The 21,129-nt window shown below is 37.9% G+C and overlaps 1 protein-coding gene across 5 annotated transcripts in view; it reads left to right on the top strand.

The window, feature by feature from the left end:
* The window catches only part of BIRC6 (baculoviral IAP repeat containing 6), a 192,248-nt gene that overhangs the window by 135,154 nt on the left and 35,965 nt on the right, over window positions 1-21,129 (top strand). For all 5 annotated transcript variants that reach the window (XM_062572049.1, XM_062572052.1, XM_062572053.1 and 2 more), the window contains 2 exons: window positions 1,913-2,077; window positions 4,034-4,202. In XM_062572049.1, coding sequence (XP_062428033.1) covers window positions 1,913-2,077; window positions 4,034-4,202 — 334 coding nt within the window. The remainder of the gene's footprint in view (window positions 1-1,912; window positions 2,078-4,033; window positions 4,203-21,129) is intronic.

The following is a 21,129-nucleotide window of genomic DNA, read 5'->3' as shown; positions in this document are numbered from 1 at the left end:
CCTCTTTTTATAGATGGAGAAATGAGATTTTGAGACAAAAAAGATCTTCCGTAGTGTTTAGGCTACCAAGTGAATCCTGAAGTTAAACTTTGGCAGAATGCTTGCCATATTTTACTACCTACTACTCAGAGCATGTGTCCCCCGATTTGTTAGAATGATGAGTTGCCATTTCTGTGTGACAGACTCATTGCCTCAAATGTATATAAATTTTTTAAATTATTTTTTTTTAAGTAGTAACTTGCCCTCTGTAACAGTTCTGTGGCAAAGGCTTGCATGAAACAGTTCCTTATGGCTAAGTATGGCTAAATGTTGCAAAATATAGGACTGTCCATATTTTAGCAGCTTCTCGTACTGATGAGGGGGGTGAGCAAGGAAGAGATGAAACTCTGCATTAGTTCACTTTAACGGGTAGTCAAATTTGAAAGAGGGCTGTGATATCCTGCTCCTAATTGGTATCAGGCTTCTGACACATTGACCTCTTAGCATTACTGGGCTTTTTGAGGAAGAAGGCCACCATTAATTTTTGCTTCTGCTTCAGTTCTACCGTTTCCCTGGAACAGGTCGTCTTCACGTAATTCGTATCTGCTAGGTGATAGATGATAACCTGAAACTAGACATCCATCAGCCTGCACTGAGGCATACATCTCTGAGGCAAGACTCTCCCTTAAGTGCTTTAAGTCAGTGCTCGTGACAGTCCTCTTGAGCGTTAAAGGCACAGCATGTGTATGAGTGATAACATCTGTATGAGAATACACATACTGCTGTTTCATCGCTGGCATGCATTACATTCCCAGTTTAGAAGTTGAATGGTGATTCCAAAGTACTGTACATATCGTACTTCATAGGTGATACCTTTTTTGCCATTACAGTCTGTCTGTACACCATTTTTCTGATCCTTCAGGTATAATCTTGAAAATCACTGAAGAAAATCTGAACAGAAAATGAAACTTTTCAGAGCTTTGAATCAAGTATAACAAATTAGAGTTGGTCACCTACTTAAGTGACCTACTTTTCGGTAAGACTAATTGCTACTGAGTAATGCTAACAAAAGCAGCAGGCAGTCACCACTGGAAAATCAGGTCACATATTTAGGGCCTTAAATATGTATAAGGAAAGCACTATTAAAAAGGGTACATCAGAATTTTTTTTACAACTGTTGTGGTAAAGGTAAATGGTGTGGTAAAGGTTAAAAATTTAAATATTGAAATAATTTCAATATTAAGAATATTAAATTTATCTTAGTAAAGTGCAGTGATTCAAACCATTGGAATAAACTGTCCAAGCACTTTGGGAAAAAAGTGATCAAATGTATCTCAGAACACTTTAAGGGTAAAGTATTTCCCCTTATTATCTGGAGAGGAAATCTGAGCATGTGTTTCAGTTTCACGGTAATCATATGTCAGGGAGAGATGCAACTTACACCTCTTGCCAGTTTGGAATATTTATTCAAAATCAGTACATGCTTGAGCATCTTGGCATTTCAGACATGTACAGAAATACTTTGAATGTCATTTCTACTTCCATCCCTTTCATCTTAATATGTTCTTAAACTTGACTAGATATTTCTTGCTGTAATTACAGAGCTGTATTGTTTAGCATGGTACTGATTAGGTACTATTTTTATACCTGCAATCATTCAAGCAATAGCAGTATTTTAAAAGAGAATAAAAATTAAAAATGGGCTTATTGTGTTATTCACTTACAACAATTTAGCCTCCTGCCCTGCATTGGAATTACATGTCTATTGCAGGGATTTCCTATCTAAAGTATGCAATTCTACTGGGTCCTGATGATATCATTGTTAAGTAGTTAAATTGGGCTGATATTCTTTTGGAGAACAAAGGAATTATATAGAACTGGCTAATAAGATGAGAAACATGAACATGGTGACTTTTTTTTTTTTTTTTTTTAGCCACAGGTGTCAAGTACACACAACACTGCATCAACTGAAGAACAGCAGTTGTACTGGGCTAAGGGTACAGGCTTTGGAACGGGCTCCACAGCTTCAGGATGGGATGTTGAACAAGCTTTGACTAAGCAAAGACTAGAAGAAGAGCATGTTACGTGCCTTCTGCAGGTATGTATGTTACGTGCCTTCTGCAGGTATGTGACAATGAAGCTTTGATTAACGATAAGCACTTGAAATTCTAGGACTTGAATAACAAAAACAGAGCCTGTACTTTTTCAGTCCTCTAGCACAGTAATTGTGGTATTTCTGGGAAAAGATGGTTTACAGACTGCTGTCTACATGAAAAATGGTATAGATCATTTTCTGAGGGAGGCTAATTTTAAACTTCACTGGGCTACTGCATTAGAAAGATCTGAGTGGGTAAGCATAGGTGACAGTTTGGAATAGACAATGAATCAAGAAGCATTCCAGTATATTTTTCTGGAGACGTCATACATTTCTGTAGACATAGCTGTATTCAGTCAAAAGGCCCATTAGAGAAGAAGGATGTGGGAATAGACTTTGTGTGCAAAATTATCTTATCTATTCATTTCTTGCATATTTTCGCTCTGCTTTAAGAAAATGCTAATAGTTGTTACTGAAGTGTCCAAGAATGTAGTGTTATGCTAGAATAATGCAATCTCACTCAGGCATGCTATAAATAAAGTCCCTATTATGTCGTTTAAATGACAATATTAAGTCACCAGTGAACATCTTCATGTTAATAAAAGTCAGATCCCTTCCAAATGCCTCATATTAAGGAAAAAAAGTCCTGCACAGGTAGGCCTTGAAGTCCGGTTGCAAAATTTGACCAACTCCTCTTATCTTAGGCCAGTCTAGGGAAAATTTTTATCTAGTTTTATCTAGTCATTGGAAGTGTAGCTGACCAAACTGTCAGCTCAAATGCATTAGCTAACCTCACTGCTGGGTTAGAGCGGAAAGGAGATGAAATTCTTAAAATGCCTGTGCATTGAACTGCTGAAGATACCATTTTGGTACAATCACTTATTATAGTCATTGGAGATTGTAGGATACAAGTATCATGTCCCTTCCAAAAGTAGAACAAATAAAATCCAAAACAATTTCCTGAGCAAGAAAGAGTAGAGTACCTGAGTTACTCCTGGTGAAGCTTCCAGGCAGTGTTTTGTATTATGCCATGCAGAGGTTTAGCTATTAACCCTCATAAGTCATGAGGAAAGGAGGTGTTTCTTTTGGGCAGTCAGCAGTTGGAGGGAGAAGCAGAAAAACCCTTCGGCGCTTTGCTGAATACATCAGTAAGTTGTACAGCACTTTCCCTTATCCCTTCTCCGGAAATATTGTTTAGGAAAACCATGTTATGTAGAGAATACTGGTAAGATATTGCAGCAGATAAATGGACAATGGGGTTAGGGCAAAAGAGGATGAAAGTATGGAGAAAAGGCTAGAAAAAGGAGCCTATAGCTCCTGAGATATCAAGTAATACAGTCTTTCAAGCCTAGTAGTTACTTAAGTTGAGGATCAAATCAACCACAGATCAACCACATGGAAGTACATTAGGTCATACCTTTACAACGAGGGCCTGTGGTTCAGCAAGAACTAACATTGGGAAGAACAGATGAGCAAATCCAAGGTGACTCCTCCACCTTTATGGTGGAGGAGGCTGCTCATGCTTACTGAAGTAAGAGCATGTATGCGAGCAGTTGTTCAAAGTAACTGTCATGCTCAGCATAAGCTGTTGTTTCATCTGTATCTTGAAGTTCCATCCAAAAGTACATTACACTTATTTTTAAAAATATTTCAGTTGTGAGCTGCAAATTTCTGTTTTGAGCAACTCCAGCAGCATTTACAAACTTCATAGTAATGGGTCTCTTGAAGTTATTCAGAATAATTACTTACTTAATTTTATAGTGAGCCAAAGTTGAAAATCGTGATCTAGTAACTATATAGAATTCCTTGTGAGGTATCTTTGAGATTGATGAAATAAATACCAGTACTGAATTTGCGAAGTAGCTAGTGAAGTCTTTTGGAGCCTTCCTTAAGGAAGGAAAATCAAAGTTCTTTTACCTGAAATAAATCAGTTTTGATTAACTTTTTTGTTTATTTCAGGTTCTTGCTAGTTACATAAATCCTGCAGGGAGTGCATCAAATGGAGAGACTCAAACTAGCCATGAAGGTAGAGGACAGAACAGCAGCGCTCTTCCATCTGTTCTCTTAGAGCTGCTCAGTCAATCTTGCCTCATTCCAGCAATGTCATCATACCTCCGCAATGATTCAGGTAACATGCTGTTGGTCTCCTCCTAAATAAAAATTTGCTTACATCTGTCAAATATAGTAGGGAAACAGTGCAATTTATGTTAAAAAAAAAAAAAAAAAAAAGCCAATTTGTTTTCCATTTTAAAATTGTACTATTTCATGGAACATGCACTTGAGTCTTAGAAAACAAAATAACTGCATCTGAAATACCGAATTTGTTACATGAATTTAAACTTCTGTTGTTTTAATGTCCTTTTAAATTTTGAAATCCACTTAAACTATTGAAATTAACTTAAACTATATTTCCATCTGAAAAGTTTATATTTTAGTTCTTAGGTAGACTAGAACCTACATGTGGAGAGGGTGTTTTAAACAACACCGTGATTCTCGCTGAGAAGAAAAATGCTAATTTTGTAAGAAAATCAAGCAAGTACACATCTGAAGTTGGTTAATGTTGGAAGTATTAAGTTCTAGGTTAATCCTGTTTTACTGTGTCTGATTATTTTGAGCTATCTGTCCTGCAGAACTTTTTCTGCTTTGTTTAGGAAATTCACAAATAAGCCTCTTATCCAGGCTGCAAAATATTTCAGAAATACAGGAACAACAAAGTTGCCGTGTATTCTTTTTGTTTGTTTGTGTTTTATTAAGGAGTGACAGATGAGTGGTATGTTGTCATCATGTTTCTACTCACTAATTTTAAGACAAATATGTTTTGATAGTTTTCATCCAGTATTTTACACTTTATAGTGGAAAACAGTTGTATGAGATAGTGTCAAGCAGTATAAATTAAGCAAATGCTGTGAAGAACTAATGGTAAAACCAGCAGACTGGGTTTATGGTATGTTCAATTTTTCTAGCTAGCAGGCTTTTGTATGAAGTTGCTGGGATTTTCCCCACTTGAAAAGTGTTAACCTGAAGTTTCTGAAGTCTACTTTAACCTTAGGATGGATTTATATTCAGATGCTTTGTTTGAAAAGATGGATTTAATCTCTGTACAGCAGAAGCAGAGGATTTGTTCTAAATCTGAATAATTCTACTTGGTTTGAACCTGATTTTTTGAACCTCATCTATTGTTGGAGTAAGTGATATTCTGGTTGCATTATTGTAGCTTTTGGATTCCAGCTTCAGAGTGTGGTTGTATGAAATTTATTTTTTTGAAACAATGGTAGATGGCGGAATATATTTGATCTCCAGAAGTAGAAAAAAATCATCTGCATCTAAAAATTTACTATATAGCACTAAATAGAACAAATACTGTGTAGGACTACAAGAGAAACGTGACTCTTCTAACTAATCTGCAGCAACTAGGGCATTACCTAATCTTATGTGACGGAATGGAAGTAGTTCAAAAAGTCTTCCAAGGCCTTATAGTAAAAATAAAAATGCTTCACTTGCCAATCCACAGTTTGACATCTCTCTCTAACTTTGTAGTTAATTAATTGGTTCTGTTTTGCACATAGTGCAATAAGGAAGATGAATGATGTGGCTTTCAATCCAGACTCATCGTTACAATCTAATGTAAAACAGTAAAGTAAACACTGTCTTTCTAACAAACTTGCACAAATTATTCCGTTGTTGTGGTAGAGGGGAAAGGTCATTCAAAGACCTGGCAAAAATGCTATCTTATCTAAAGGATCGAGTTGATAGTCACTGAATCACAGCTGTTGAAATTGCTTTCTACTGTTTCCTATGGAAAAACTTACCTGACTGTACAAGCCGCCTTCAACTGGAGAAGAACAGTCAGGTGCTAACAGAAGAGATGAGAGATGTGGCAGGTGGAGTGAACCCAAAGTTTGTTTTTCATTACCCATTTATTTTCCCAAAGTACAAGGAAAAGGAAAATCTTCAATGGGAAATACTCACTTCAGATATGTTTTCCATTGTGGATTATTTTTATTTGTGGATAATTGACTGGCAGGAGACATTCAGAAGTTGTATGTTGTGTTTGTGAATTAGCAATTGGTAAAGAGTAGACAGAACAGATACTTGCTGCTTTTTCATAAATGAATGTGTAATTGTAAATATAATAGCTAAACTATGAGCAAAACCTTCCTTTTAAGAGAAAAGTTGTTACCTACTATTTAAATTCACAAAGGATGAGAATATGTTCATTGGGATTTAAAACTGACATCTTAAGTTATTATGCTTAATACATTGATCCAAGCAATATAATCTTGAATGCTTCCTGATCTATTTGTTCAAAATTCTACAGATAAAATCATAATTAACAAAGTACTCCTGGATTAAAAACATAATAATAATAAAAAGTACCTCTGCAGGTCTTACATTAGTCAGGCTTGTCTTTGAAAACTTAGTGACTTAGTGGGATACCTGTATGCGAGGGAAATCTGTAAAAAGGCATGACTTCTGGAGGGAATATTGTTGTCTCTTCATGATTATTTGAGTCGGAGGCGTTTAGCTTGAAATGAGTCCCTGAAAATAGTTTGTCTTAGTGATAGCCAGGCAAAATTCCAGTGCAGTAATTACTGCTTAGTTCCGAAGCAGACGGGTAATTCTCACGTTAACGAGTCTGAGTTGTAGGTGACGCTGGGGTCCTCTGTCTCGCTCGCAGGCCGGCGGCGAAGCCGGCTGCTGCAAACCAGGCGGAGGTCGAAGCTTTGGAACGAGGTTCTGCTACAATGGTCACCGGCCAAAGAGTTCACTTAAGCAGTGTGTCCTTTTCCGGAGTATTTGTGTTTCAGAGTTAGAGCATTGGAGATGCGGAAGCTACTTGCTACCTCACCCCCAGCCTTCATGGCCAATACAATGTATTTGAGCAGACTTGATTCTTTCGTGTTAGACCTTCTGGTTTTATTTGAAGTTTCTCTACTTTGAATAGCTATCTCCTTTCTAATAGAGCTGAATACCTACTCAGTAGGAGTAGGAAAAGGAACAACATTAGTAGTCAAACTCACATGCATCCAGTCTTCTAGTTTTTGGGGCAGTTTACCTTCTGTTATCAAAAAGTACTTTCATGAGGAAGAAACAGGTAACTGTATTTTTCTGTAAAATGATGGACTGAAAAATGAGGACACTGCATGCAAAGTACTAATAGTGTTCCCCAGTTTTGGCATCCTATTGGGAACAAGCTGTACTGAGCAAAACACTGACAGAAAGCAGCAGTTTTCAATGACTCTGTTACTGTACTTTGACTTGAATGGCAGTTAAAGGGACCAGTTAAAGTTTACCCTTAGGTTGGAGCTATTTTTGAACCAGGTTTTAGCTTTTGCTGTAAACAAACAATGATCTTCATATATTATATAAAATCTGCATATGGATAAAGTTATGTGGGAAGACTTTCCATAAAGAAATATAATACGCACTTAAAATGCTAGGTTTGCTCTGTACCTTTATTGCATAGTAGGATCAACACTGAGAATGATACAAGATAGATACTACATCTTTTGGTATTTCTGAAAATTTTGTGTTTTATTTACATAAGTTCAGTTAGCTATGGGTATGATGCATCTTGCTTGCAGTCATTTTGGCAAAACTTTTGAGCATGTCCAATATCAATATATAAAATTGACCTCTGTCACAGAAATTTATCTAGTATTTTTTTATTTATTGCATGAGTATGTTTTAACATCACTGCTGAACTTGCCTCAAATATACATGGACTTGCAACAGAGATTATTCTAAATAAAAGTAATATAGATCAGATGAAGATCAGTTATATATCTAATCATTTAGAAACCTCACCTTGAAGTAGATCTTCGCAAACCAAGCAGATTGCTCAGTCACATTCTGCAGCTTCCTCTGCACCAGAGCAAGGTGATTGTGAAGTCCTTGAAAACTGACCACTTTCATTAATTTCCTTAATTGCTTTTTTTCTTGCAGAGAAGGAAAGTTTATCTCTCTATGAAGGACTTTTCCTTCATATACAAGATAGATCATAGCTTTATGCAGAAGAACTAATTGCTGCTGTGGTCCTCACCTTGTTTCTTGATTCTTCTCCTCCCTTCCTCTCCCTCCTCTGCCCCCGGAGTGTTTGTGTCATATCTTGTTATAGAATAACTGTGTCTTTTATTCTCTTTTAATTTATGATTGAAAAAAGGCTGTCTTTATAACATGGTGAGATTCTTAATTATGATTTTACTCCTAAGGATTTGATTCATGTTTACATTTGTACAATTGATATTGTTGTTAACTTTTGTGTCGTAGAGCATCTAGCACATATTCAATGCTGAGCACTTGCTCACATTTCATATGAAAAGCTGTCATGTAAAACTTTTTTACTCCTGTATCATATATAGCACCTTCCATTTGAAAGAATCGCCTTCTAATATTTCCATTGAGTATATGAACGTTTCTCTCCATGAACAAAATGCTCAACAATAGAATTTGTACCATGCAGCAAAAGCTTCCCAGCAAACAGGTGACCATCAGATTCTAACTGGAGTATAGTTGCATAGGAGGTTTATATTATGCTATTGTAAGAGTAATTTTACTTAAGTTTATGTAGACTAATACTGGTAGCTAGTAACTAGTAGTTACAAGTAAAAGAGAAGAAAGAAGTGGTGGTAATAGTCTTAGAATCACAGAATCAGTAAGGTTGGAAGGGACCTCTGGAGACCATCTAGTCCAACCTCCCTGCTCAAGCAGGGTCACCTAGAGCATGTTAGACAGGGTTGCATCCAGGCGGGCCTTGAAGATCTCCAGAGAAGGAGACTCCACAACCTCTCTGGGCAACCTGTGTCAGTGCTCCGTCACTCTCACAGGGAAGAAATTCCCACTCACCTGAGGAGGAATTTTGTGGCTAACAGTCTGCGTAGGGAAAAAGCAGTGGAAGAGGACATGAATTAGAAGGAAAATCAAATGTCATTTAGGACAGGGGACCACTTATAATTATTTATTTATTTATTTTTACAGACTTGGCAGTAGAAAGCCCAGTGAAGTTGGGACTTCTCAGTGATACCATAGTACTAGATAGATTCTTCTTGCATTTCCTGCTGCATTTCCTTCCTTCAGTGAAATGAGTTGAGCCCTAGAAGGAAGCGGGGTCCAGGAGAGCTGGCTAGTATTCAAACATCCAGGCTCAAGAGCAGTGCATCCCTATGAGTAAGAAATGCAGCAAAAGGGGCAGGAGACCTGCATGGGTGAGCAAGGAGCTCCTGGCCAAATTCAGACAGAAGAAGAAAGTACACAGAATGTGGAAGAGGGGACAGGTAACTTGGGAGAATTACAAGAATGCAGTCGAGTATGTAGAGATGCAGCGAGGAAGGCTAAGGCCCAGCTGGAATTGAGTCTGGCAAGGGATGTCAAGGACAACAGGAAGGGCTTCTTCAAATACATCAGCAGCAAGAGGAGGACTAGGGAAAATGTGGGCCTGCTACTGAATGGGGCGGGGGCCCTGGTGACAAGGGATAGTAATTTACATGTCCTGTACACTTCTGTGAATAGTTACCCTTTATTTTCTGTGTGAGGGTTTTTACAAAATGGATTATGTTTATTGACCATCATGTTCCATTTTAATAGTCCAATATTTGCTTTTTCATAGTTTGTCAAGCAGTGTAGCGTCTTGGATCTGTGGATTCATTAACTGTTACCAAGTACCTCATTTAGAACAGTAGTCTTGATTTAGTAAGTATATACTATGGAGCAGTGTTTGAAGGTGAACATGCTGCATTCTTTTTCCTGCCTGTTTTGGAATATCATCGTTGGTTGAGGCTTTTCAGGCAACCTGCAGTCTCCACCTCTGAGCTCTGAACTATGCCAGGTTTCCTGCTGATGTTAATTTAGGGTGTTTATTTTCTCCTAATTAAAGTTATTCTGAGGGCATGATATAGAGTGGCTTCAGTTTTTCTGAAGTAGTCCAGTTTGACTGGACTGAGTAGGCTGAGTATTTTAGGAAGCTTTTGTTCCCTTATAGCTCTCTGAACACTGAGTTCATTCAACTGGAAAAAATGAGTTGTGAAAATGAATCCTGAAAGTTAAGAGCACTACATCTTTATTCATCATTACAGGTATGAAGGAACTACTGCACATTGAGCCCTCATGAAATTTTGCTTTTGCCAGACTTTTATCCTTTTGTTTTTACTGTAATAAAAAATAAGAGGTAGTTGCTGTTTAGATTTTCTTTTTTCTTTCTTTCTTTCTTTCTTTCAAGAGAGAGAGACAGGGAGACTATTTGGTATGTATTTGACTAAAGGTGTAAGCACTGGAGCTGTGTGTTGGCACTTGTTTGACTAAAGATGGACTTTAGGCCTACATAAATACAGAGACTCTAATTAATTACCTGTAAAGAGAGAATATCAGACTTCTATCTCTGATAATGATATTACCCTATAACTTTGTGTAGTGAAAATCACTGCTGTCTGTGAAGTTAGAAGTACAGTGGCAGTTTAGGTAGGCAGCAAATAATTACCCAAATTAAAAAATTGACTACGTTCCATAAGTAAGCGTTAATGAACTCATTCGCTGGTAAAAGAATGATATTGGACCTTTGTTGCAGTTGGTTATAACTTTGGGAATGTAATTTATGTTTTACTGCTGAAGTGTTTACAAGAAAAGGTGCAATATCTCACTCCAGTGCTGGCATACTAGGTGATTCACAGTTCAGAGTGATACGCATTAAAATGACATGAAATAAAAGTGATTATTTTATTTTATAAATTTGACAAGCTTTTGATAACTTCAAGATAAAATGAAGAGCAGTAATTTCTACCCAGACATCACCTGAATTCCTGTTTCTCTTCAATTTTCAGGTTCTTGTAACTTCTCAATTTAAGCCCCTTGTCAAATGTCCTTGTATCATGAGATTACCATGATAAAATCCATAAGTATGTAGATATAAATACATTGAAAAAACTTTCATAAAATATTTATTCTGTAGTCTTAGGTCAACACAAATAACCTACATAAATCCTTTTAAATGTAGATTAGCTTTATAGAATACTGTGGTGCTTCATGTATTGAAAATGATTATACAGTATCAGAGATTTGCTGTATACTATGGATAATGAATAAATTCTCACATCTGCACGTGCTTCCTTCCAGTGCAGCCTTATCTCTGTTTATCGACTCTTACAGTTGAGCTAGTATTGATTCAGAGCAACAAAACCAGAATTTATCATCATCTGCCTTATTCTTTCGTAAATCAGTGCATTTGGCATCGTTTCGGAAATGGCCGAGTTTCTGCGGCTGACTGAAATAACATTGCCAGGTTCATCCTGTTGTAGATCCCTGACCTTATTTTATGTGTGTGCTTGTGCAGAAATGACTTCCAAAGGGTCAGTTGGTTTAGCAGTCAGGAAGTTCTGTACAGTAATAAGCTATCATCTATGCAATAGATTTATTTGCTGTCATTTTCTGGAGGGACTGCATGTTCACTCTGCAGCCTGGGAAAAGGAATCGAGCTGATTTTCAGAATGGAGCTCCTCCATTGTTCCTCTGTGTCACTTTTAATCCTGAGGATGGTATTTCTTTAATTAATGTTTCTTTTTTTTTCTCTAATATTCTTTTACTATGTTTTAAATCCTCTGTTCTCAAAGTAGCTTTTCTAATAGAAGAAAAATGTGGATGCAGTCATGTGTACAGAAACTTGTATTAGCTCAGACAGTCTGCAGCCTTGGATCAAATTCAAAAACATGCATCTGTTTAATTAAAAACATTTAAATAGTCTAATAAATTTTAATAGTCTAATTGCATGTTACATGAAGTATATAGGAGAGTTGCAAGTCTAGCCCTAAATGATGAACAGTACAAAAGGGAAAATGTGTTCAGGACCTGGTCCAGAGACAGTAAACTCTTCCAGGCAAAGATATAAAGACTGTTTTATGTACAACACAGTGAATTTTTGAGTGATATTTTTATTTTACTTGAAAATAAGCATCAGGATAAAAACATGAAAACTGCATTTGATTCAAGTTAAACACATTCTAATATGGAGAATGTAACTTAAGATCTTTTCCTTTGGAGAACATATGTTAGTGCGCCATTGTAATTTTTAATAATTCTTTAAAGTACTAAAACTAGTCTTTATTTTTCACACCACTTTTAAACGATTTCTAATTAGAAAAGCACATCATTAGTATAGCATTATGATTTCAAAGACAGATTCAATAAAGGCAAGAATATCTAACCTTTTTCAGCTTTCTATAAGACTAACAAATGCTGCAGAATATAATCAAGAGTTAAAATTTTATTTATAGTATTACAATTTTTTGGTATAACAGTGTTTGTTTCCATACTTACTATAGATTTGTGTAAATTGTAAGCCTATGTTACAGTGATTTAAAAATAAAATCCTTTTCTCTGTTTTATGGTCTCAGATATACAGAGACATATTACGCAAAACTATAGAAAGCATTATGGGGCTTTTAGATAAACATATACTTATACATATATATATATATATATATATATATATATAATTCATCTGTTTTTATGTTGTGAGTGTTTTCAGTGTTGGTCTGCTTACATTTCTTGTCTTGCATGTTCATTGGCAATAAAACAGAGCCATCTGTGTTTTCACTATTTGAGTTTCGTCTGTTATCAGTGCAAAGCTGGATATTTTCTGCCTTTAATTTACGTAAGGTAGCATCGTAACAGGGCTCACAGATGTATTTAGCAGTCATTGATGTAGTGTCCTTAGCCAGTTACTTTGCTCTGGAATGTGTCTGATCTTTTCTGATTGTGTATTTTTTCTTTAAATTTAGAAATCATTCTTAGCACTGGTCTTATCACTGTGTGCTCTACAATTGATGTTCCAAAATGTCATCAAAGTGTAGTGTAGATGTACACAAAAACAATAACAAATAAATTGAGCACAGTTCCAATAATCCCAAGCAGTGCTAAAATAGATTCTTCTTTTTCCTCTTTCTCCTCTTGCCGTTTTACGTCTTCCAGTGTTGTGATGGCAGAGGTCCCCATTTTTTCTGCAGATATCTTCACCAGTATTCTGGCAGCTAGCTAGAAGAAAGAAAACAACTGGTAAATCTGATCTGACAAAAATGCAGACTTGATCCTTTTCAAAAACAATTTTGTCCTTTACAAAAGATTTTTAATGCTATGCTTATTGAGTTGTATTCCTCTGGTGAGGGGGTCTGTTATGAAGTATATCCATACAGATTTGGTACAGCAAGTGAGAACTAATTCTAGGTTGATGCTTCAAGCTGATTAATACAATTTATCATAAAAGATATTTAAAGTTTGGCATTACTCAGTTAGTTTGTTTCCTTAGAAACACCAAATTGATGAAAGCAGGTACCTGGGCATTCTCAAATACCCTGAAATGCCTGGAGAAATTATGTGACTTTTTAGCTGTCGTTTTTTTTAACTGTAACAGTATAATAAGAGTTGAAAATATTCATGTCTGATAGGTTTTATTGTTGAAAACATGCCTCCTTAATACAATATTACAGTGTTTTTTGACGAGTGAGCCGTAAGTGGGCAATTGCAGGTGAGATCTTATCCTTTTACTTATTTAATAAATCAGCTTTTGGATATCTATGCAACAGTAAACATTGAACAGAAAATATCTGTCTCTTCAAGTATAAAGGTTTCTTATTATTGCAGAATGTCAAAGGACGGTAGTGCTTTCATAAAAGTAATACTGTGCGATATTATGGCTTGAGATATTTACAAATATGCAGGTGATTTATTTCCCTTTTTTGTTGTAGAAGTGACGTTGACAGGTAGTCTCTAGTACTTCGCTGCTCTTGTGGTCTTAATTTACAGTCATATATCCTCTAGAAACACATTCCCAGAAAAAATCTGTTCTTTGGTGTACATGCTGATATTGTGAATATTCTGCTATTTTAGCCTTATTGATCAGAAACCTACAGTTTTAAAATAAAATTTAGTTGGGCTTTTTGCTAGTCCAGATAACCCCAATTTACTGAAGATTTGCAGTCAGATTTCATAGTGTGATAACGTTTTTCTCTGCTGGCAAGCATCTTCAGTCATTGAAGCTAAACGTATTTCTACTGTGAGACTAATTAAAGGCATCAGCTCACAGCATATTTTACAGAAGGGTTAGCAAATAAATAAATAAATGAGATGCTCCTTACCCTACATTGCATCAGGAATAAAATGTCATCGGACATGCTTCTTGCTCGTCAGTTCGGCGGCAAACCAGGCTGTTACCTTCATGAAGGGGCTGCTCTCCTCGTTCCGACAGGCCAGATAGGAGCGGGAGCGATTCCTGGCTGGAGGAGTTTAACAGCGAGGCTGAAAACGGCACAGAATCTTCCAAGTGACCGGCCGCATCGCTCCCTAAGCCACTGCAGTCAAACGTAGTCAGAAAACTGAAAAACCCTTTCTGGTAACGATCCTCGCTGTTGACTAATTCTCATCAAAATTAAGATTGATTTTTTTTTTTTTTTTTCCTTCGCCACCTCAGACGGTGTAGAGCAATCAAATGCCTGATGGGTTTTTTTTGCCTTAAAAAAAAAAAAAAAAAAAAAGACGCTTCCTGGTTTGAGTTGTTTGTATTCAGCTATTTATTAAGACCGCACTTCAGAAAATCCGAACAGCCCTTGATTCGCTCTGCGGCAGCCGTCCGAAGAGGCTCCCTCGCGCTGGCATGCCGTAATCCCGAGTGCAGCGAGCTACGTGCAGTCGCGCCCCGTCGTTTCAGCCCCGGCTGAAAGGGGCCGAAAAGCCGTCCGCTCCGGTGGTGGCAGCGGAAACGCCGTCCCGCACCTCCTACGCTCGGCGCCTCCGAAAAGAACTCCGAGCCGTTCTTCGGAGCATCGCGTCGCCCAGGCGGCGGGACCCGAGGCGAGGACGGGCGGCGCTGACGAGAGGCGCGCGCGGCGCTGGGGCGGGAAGGAGCCGGCGGCCGCCCCGGCGGCGCGGCGGGCTGCGGAAGGGCGCGCGGCGGCTGCGGCGCGTTGCGAGCCCGCCGCGGCGGCCCGAGCGTGCCGGCAGAGAGGGGCGCCGCCGCCGGGCCCTGGCGGGGGGGTTGTTTCTGGTGAAGACATGCGTGACAAATAGCGGCATTAAGGCATTCAGGCTGAATCGGCGCTTCTGCCTTTTGTCTTTTTACGCTTGCTTTGACAGGCAGCCGTTTCTACGGGAAACACTGCTAAAGCCTTTCCTCTTTCTGTTCGCCACCCAAAGAACGCAGGTTGGCGCGTAATTCGTGAAAACACAGATTTACCGAAAAGCATTCCTGTTCCCGTTGCCCAGGAAGCAGTAGCTGGAGCTCTCCCTCGGTAAATCTGAGAGGTCCCGTCTTGGGGGGAGGAGGGTGTTCCCAAGTGTCGTCGTCTTCCCGGTCTCTTCAGATAAAAATCCAATTTTAACAACCCCTGTAAGTAGCTGTGTTTCAGAGCCATTTTATTTCGTCACTGTGGTGTTTAAAGCATGGGGGGATAACGTGTGTCTTCATTGGCATAGCATAGTTCGTCGATGTGAAGGCAAGTTAACTTCCTCCTGGACTGTAGGTACTGTTCATTGAAAAGTGTATTTAAAAGAACACTTGCAAAATCAAACACTTCAGAATTTCAGAAAGCTCGTGCATAGGAAGAATCATATTTATACTGAATTCGAGCAGCAAGAATGTAACTGGGAACCTTAATCGCTTTCCAGAGCGGCGTGTTGTAGAAACGATGAGGTGTCGTCATTTGTCAAACCAAAACCATGGTTTGACATGCAGTTTTCAGTAGCTTTTCTGGGAGTTTTTTGAGAAAGCGAAAGAAGGTAAATCGTTACCTCAAATACTTTCATTTTCCAGTCAATTTATTTACATGTTAAATATTTCTTCACAGTATTCCTCCAAAGTAGCTAATTTAAATTTGTTTCCTTAGTAGATGGACAGTATGAAGTGTTGTCCCTCTACTAAGAAAACATGTATTTTTTTTAAAGATTAATATCATGTTTATAGTACAGTCAATTACATGGTATTTCTACTTTTTTTTTTTTTTTGCCCTTTATCCTGGAAGTAATTTTGCCTCGATGAAATTCTTTGTGTTTAGAAGAAAAAGTAATTAGTTCAGTTCTCTGACATATCTCCCTTAAAAATGTGTTCTAATACATGTATATAGACTTTTTTAATATGTTTTTATTCAGAAAAGACTGCTACAACTTCACTTGTTCAATTGTTTTCTTTTTGTGCACCTTGAATGTATTTCTGTAGAGATCCCTGTAGAGCTGTGAAGATGGGATAGGGGCGCAAGAGGACTGCCTGGGTAGTCTAATCATGCACATTGCTGAGAATATCTAACAATAAAGTAGTCTTCAAACCCTTGTACTGCATCAGTCCTCACATGTTAGAAGCTGCTTTCCTTTATAAAAGGAGAGAAATAGTTTAACATGCATCTTTAGATAAAGATTAGTGGGATACGTGGAAAGTAAGAATCTGTCGCCTTGTCAACACAATCTGGTATGAAAGGATTCAAGGTCAGCAGAAGAATTTCTTGCAATATTGTGAAGTGTAACTGGCGACAGTGAAGTCAGTTTGTCAGCTCCACCAGCTACTCAAGAGGCGTCCACAAAGAGCAGCATATGACTAATGGTTTCTTAGTGCGGTTATGGCCATGGTTGAGCTCTGGTGGCAGCCTTATGTTTTAATAGTTGTAGGGAACTGCGGAGACAGTGCCTGACTCAAACCCTGGGAACGAGCAAATCTCTCTGGGCTCCCTCTGCGCTTGATGGAGAGACCAGCAGCTCCAGTGGCCCAGGATTCAGATCCAGCACTTAGTGTGGACCTCGGTTCGACAGCTTCTCCCTCCCTCACCTTCCACTGTATTGCTGTGCTCGTCCACACAAATGTGCAGTGAACGGGTTTGAGGAACAGACCCAAGTAAAATAAACAGCCGACGCAGACAGGAGCAAGAGGGAAGGGGCACTAGCTGCTTAAGCTGTCACTACTGTCAAAGAGTTGCTGCATGAAAAAAGATTGGTGGGCTTACCATTTCTTGGTTGTAGTGGAAACTTAAGGTGTTTAACCTAGTTTGGTGAAAGCTGGTATTTATGAATTTTTTTCTTAGGGGTGTGATAAATCCCCAATATGACTGAAGTGACTAATTTGAAAAGAAACTTGTTTTATGCATAATATTCGATATTTGGAAAGGTGACGAAATAATTTATTTGTGTAAAACAACATCAGAGTCTGGAATTGCATTTTGTGTGAGCCAGTAATAAAAAAAAAATGTTTTGGAATAAACAAGGTAGGTAGTTACTGTTTTGGGGTTTGGACAGTAGTATCCAGAAATATTCTAAATTTAATTCTGTTACTTCCATAAAGGCAAAGCTTATAGGCACTTAGTAAGACTTTGACAACTCATTGACACCTGATCTATGTGGCATCCCAAGGGTACAGTACATTCTGTTGATTAGAGGTCATTGTATTTATTATGGCTGATGTTTGTGCATTTATATCGCATGGGAATAGATCTTAGGCAATACAAATGTATAAATATCATATTTTAAAGGTCTCCACACTTCAGGAGGGAGTTTCCAGGCTATCTTGTAAAGAATCAGTGGTATGAATTCAAAGTACAGTCTTGATCCTTAGATGAACATTATCCTGATACATGCTACTACTTTGTGTACTACGTTACCACTGTAATATAACCTTTACAGAAGTAGGAAATACTGTTAAGCAAGGTGCAAATTTTCTTTTTTTTTTTTTTCCATGTGCATTTTTATGGATTAATACAATTTTGTGTGTTTTGTGCAAGACACATCTTGTACCTGTAGATGGTAAATGCTCTGGAAAAGATTGCCTGAAATTTGCAAGTTAAAGCATTACGTAAAGATAGATGGAAAGGAAAAAGTGGAAAGAAAACCTTAAAAGAGCTGCCCAGACTTGAAAACCTATTTAGGATAAAATGCTGTAATGAAATCCAAAGATTATTCATACATCATTTATCAATGAAGATTGTTTTCCCTTGTATTGTTGTGCATTTTCTGTTAGATGCAGAAAACTACGTAGATATCATAGCAAAAGCATCCTGTAAGTGTTCTGTGAATTATCTTGTTTTCTTTGATAGGCTCAAGGAACTTCTCTTTATTGGATCTGACAAGTTTTCAGTTTAAACTGTAGAATAACAGAGCATGGCTGTGTCTGCTGAGAGATGCAGTAGCATGCACAAGTTGAGATGAACTAGCCAGCTTAGCCGAAGTGAGAGGGTGTGGATGTCCGTGCCCCTTTCTCCTTCTTGCACCCCCCCCCCTTTTTTTTTTTTTTTTTTTTTTTTCCTGAGAGCTAAAATGAGCCTATTCAGCCTGTTTTTTTTATGGCAGACAAGGCATGTGATGATCCTCAGTCAACAGTGATGGCACTGTCAATTTGAGCCAGGTTTCGAAGTCTTTATTCCTCTATTGAGAAAAGAGGAAGAATTCAGATCTGTGAAAGAAGGTTTCCAAGCAAAAAGCATCCTGCATCAGCAGCAGCATGATTACTGTTAGATTTCTTACCGTTTTCGCTCACCCCTCTTTCATGTGTTTCACCTCAGCACTGAAAATGATGTTTTGACACTTCAACTATGTGTCTACATCTTGTAGTAATTTTCCTGCTGATCGTGGAGCTGCAAAGCCTTTTGGCTCTTGTCTGGTTTTCTAACTTACTCATCCAGAACATCCTTGGAAAAATCCAGGGTTCTCTCAGAACTAATCTCAGAAATTCCTCCAGTTTGTTCCAACTTGTCAGTCTTCACTCACCAGAAATTTTTCTGCTTGAGTCTCTTGCATGTGCTTCAAAATAGTTCTGTATTCAGAAATCAACTAGAGCTTTATAAAACGCTGCTTGAAATAGTTTGGCACTGGGAGTAATGAAGTTATACCAGTTCTTGTGCAATGTCCTTTTTGGCATCAGCTTCTCTGAGCACCAGTCAAGATCACCACTGCTTTGTTACCGATAAATTTGATCAGAACACATGCCATTATTTTATCAAGAAATGTGGCAAGTTTATGACAGTTGAGCAGCAGTTTGGAGAATAATAGAGCCAACCTGCCTGTGGAGAGTGAAGGACTGACACATCCCATTTTGGTTTTAAGAGAACTATTTTAATCACTCTCCTGATAAACTGAATAAACCTGGGAGATGACAATGATGTGTATCCATGAGCTAGAGGTTGGGTTTCAGCCCCAACTTTGTTTGACTTTTGAGTTGGATATGGTGGAATAGAAAGGTAGAAAAAGGCAAGTGTGGGTTTTTTTTTCTTTTTTTCTTCCCCCCCACCCTTTTCTCTTCTTCAGTCTCCAGTCTCACATGGGACATGGGGAGTTTTTGTTTGCTCTTCTGTGTTAAAAAGAATCTCCTGTTGGAGATTTTTTCTTTTGCAAACCACTATAAAGTTCTGGATATTGATTACAGGATGTTATGACTGCCTTGAAAGCATGGGTATCAGACTGCTTATGTATCTGTGGCTGCCCACCAAGAACCTGTAATTCTTGGCTACCCCATTTCAAATCTGCTTAACCATTATTCTTGCGGTACTGGTGGGGGTTGATCTTCCTGGCAGCCCCTGATGCCTTGAGCTCATCTTTGTTATGTGTTTTATGTAGAAGTCAACTAAACTGCAATGTTTTCCTTCTTGCCTTCCAGAGACGAGTGAGTTATTTGTTTAATAAGCTTTGAGGAGAAACACAGGTGCTGTTCTCCGGTACAAGGATGTGTAGAAGCTAACAAATCATACATGAGGTGTCTGTTACTGCTTTTGTTGTTATTATTATTATTTGGTTTGTTGGTTAGAGGGGTTTTGAATTATTCACTCGAGAAGTAAAAGGTACAGGCTGTTGTCTTTAAAACTATTTGATTATGGCTAAAATGCTCCATGAAATTCTTTGTTCTAATAGACTGTCACAACCTTGTGATATATATGTAATTTATAGAAAACTGTAAAAGTCACTGATGTGATTGGTCAAGGCATACAGCAATACAACTTCTGCCATATTTAGAATGGAGAGAGCCTATCTTTAAGCTTTTTTGGTACATCTTTTCTCATTGCTGAGGTTTGCGAGTGTTTCATCCAGAGGTTCCTTTATCACTTCATTAATTGAGAGCCAAAATGGGTAGCTGTATCCCTGCTTGTAGGAGATCGGGAGTCTGTAGGTGCTGAACTTCTTTTCCCTCTGAAAGTTATTGAAAAAGACATTCTACAAGCTCTTTAAAATTCAACATACCACGTTGCATCTTTTAAAATTTGCAGAGTAAAATATACTGGGCCTTGTATTTTTATTAATTTTGCTTTAGTTAAACTGTACATCTCCAGTGTCTTCATTTAAACTTGGTAATCAAGGTTGAGAATATGAATGATGGGTATCTGGAATAGACTGATGTCCAGTACCACACACTGCAAATAAATTCACAGATTATTAACACAGATATTAAGAATTCTGTTTAAAAATACTGTACACCTGGCACTACCCATTTTCGTATGCAATATACATATATAAATTTGTCTAGGAAGAGAATTAATCTGTGGTAGCTTATTTCAACAACAAAAGCTCTTTTTTTTTTTTTTTTTTTTTTTTTTTTTGGTCCTCTGGAGAGTACAAGTTCAAGATAATATTGCTGACTGACAAAAGAATATCCTGTTTGTTTTCTTATGAGTTTGTTATGCTCTAAAGCCAGGTTGGAGCGTAATCTATTATAAGAAGTGATAAAAGAACCAGCATGAATTTCTCCTGGAAGATGTGAGTTCTTCTGTTCCACAGGTCTGGGGTGTGGAGATGATTCTCCTCATGTGTGAACGCTTAGTTAAACTGGTTTGTGAATTTATAACATAGTACCTATTTAACACACAAGCAGTCCCAATAGGCAGTGAATATAGGCGATTACCTTTCTGTTACCCTTCAAATATCTCTCCAGATGGCTGCATTTTACTTGTTTACCAAAAGGCTCTCATGGTACTTAAATGATCGATTATTCCCTAAAAAATCTGCTGAAGTAGTAAAGGTTCAGTTATATGTGTGCACACAGGCTCTGCCATCTTGGCCAAGCCAAATAATTAGATATTTAAGGCAGAATGAGAGACAGAAAGTAATCTCCTTCC

This window comes from Rhea pennata, chromosome 3 (assembly GCF_028389875.1).
Source record: "Rhea pennata isolate bPtePen1 chromosome 3, bPtePen1.pri, whole genome shotgun sequence".
NCBI classification, from domain to species: domain Eukaryota; kingdom Metazoa; phylum Chordata; class Aves; order Rheiformes; family Rheidae; genus Rhea; species Rhea pennata.
The sequence above is the reverse complement of the archived record's forward strand: the minus strand, read 5'-3'. Positions and strand labels throughout refer to the sequence as shown.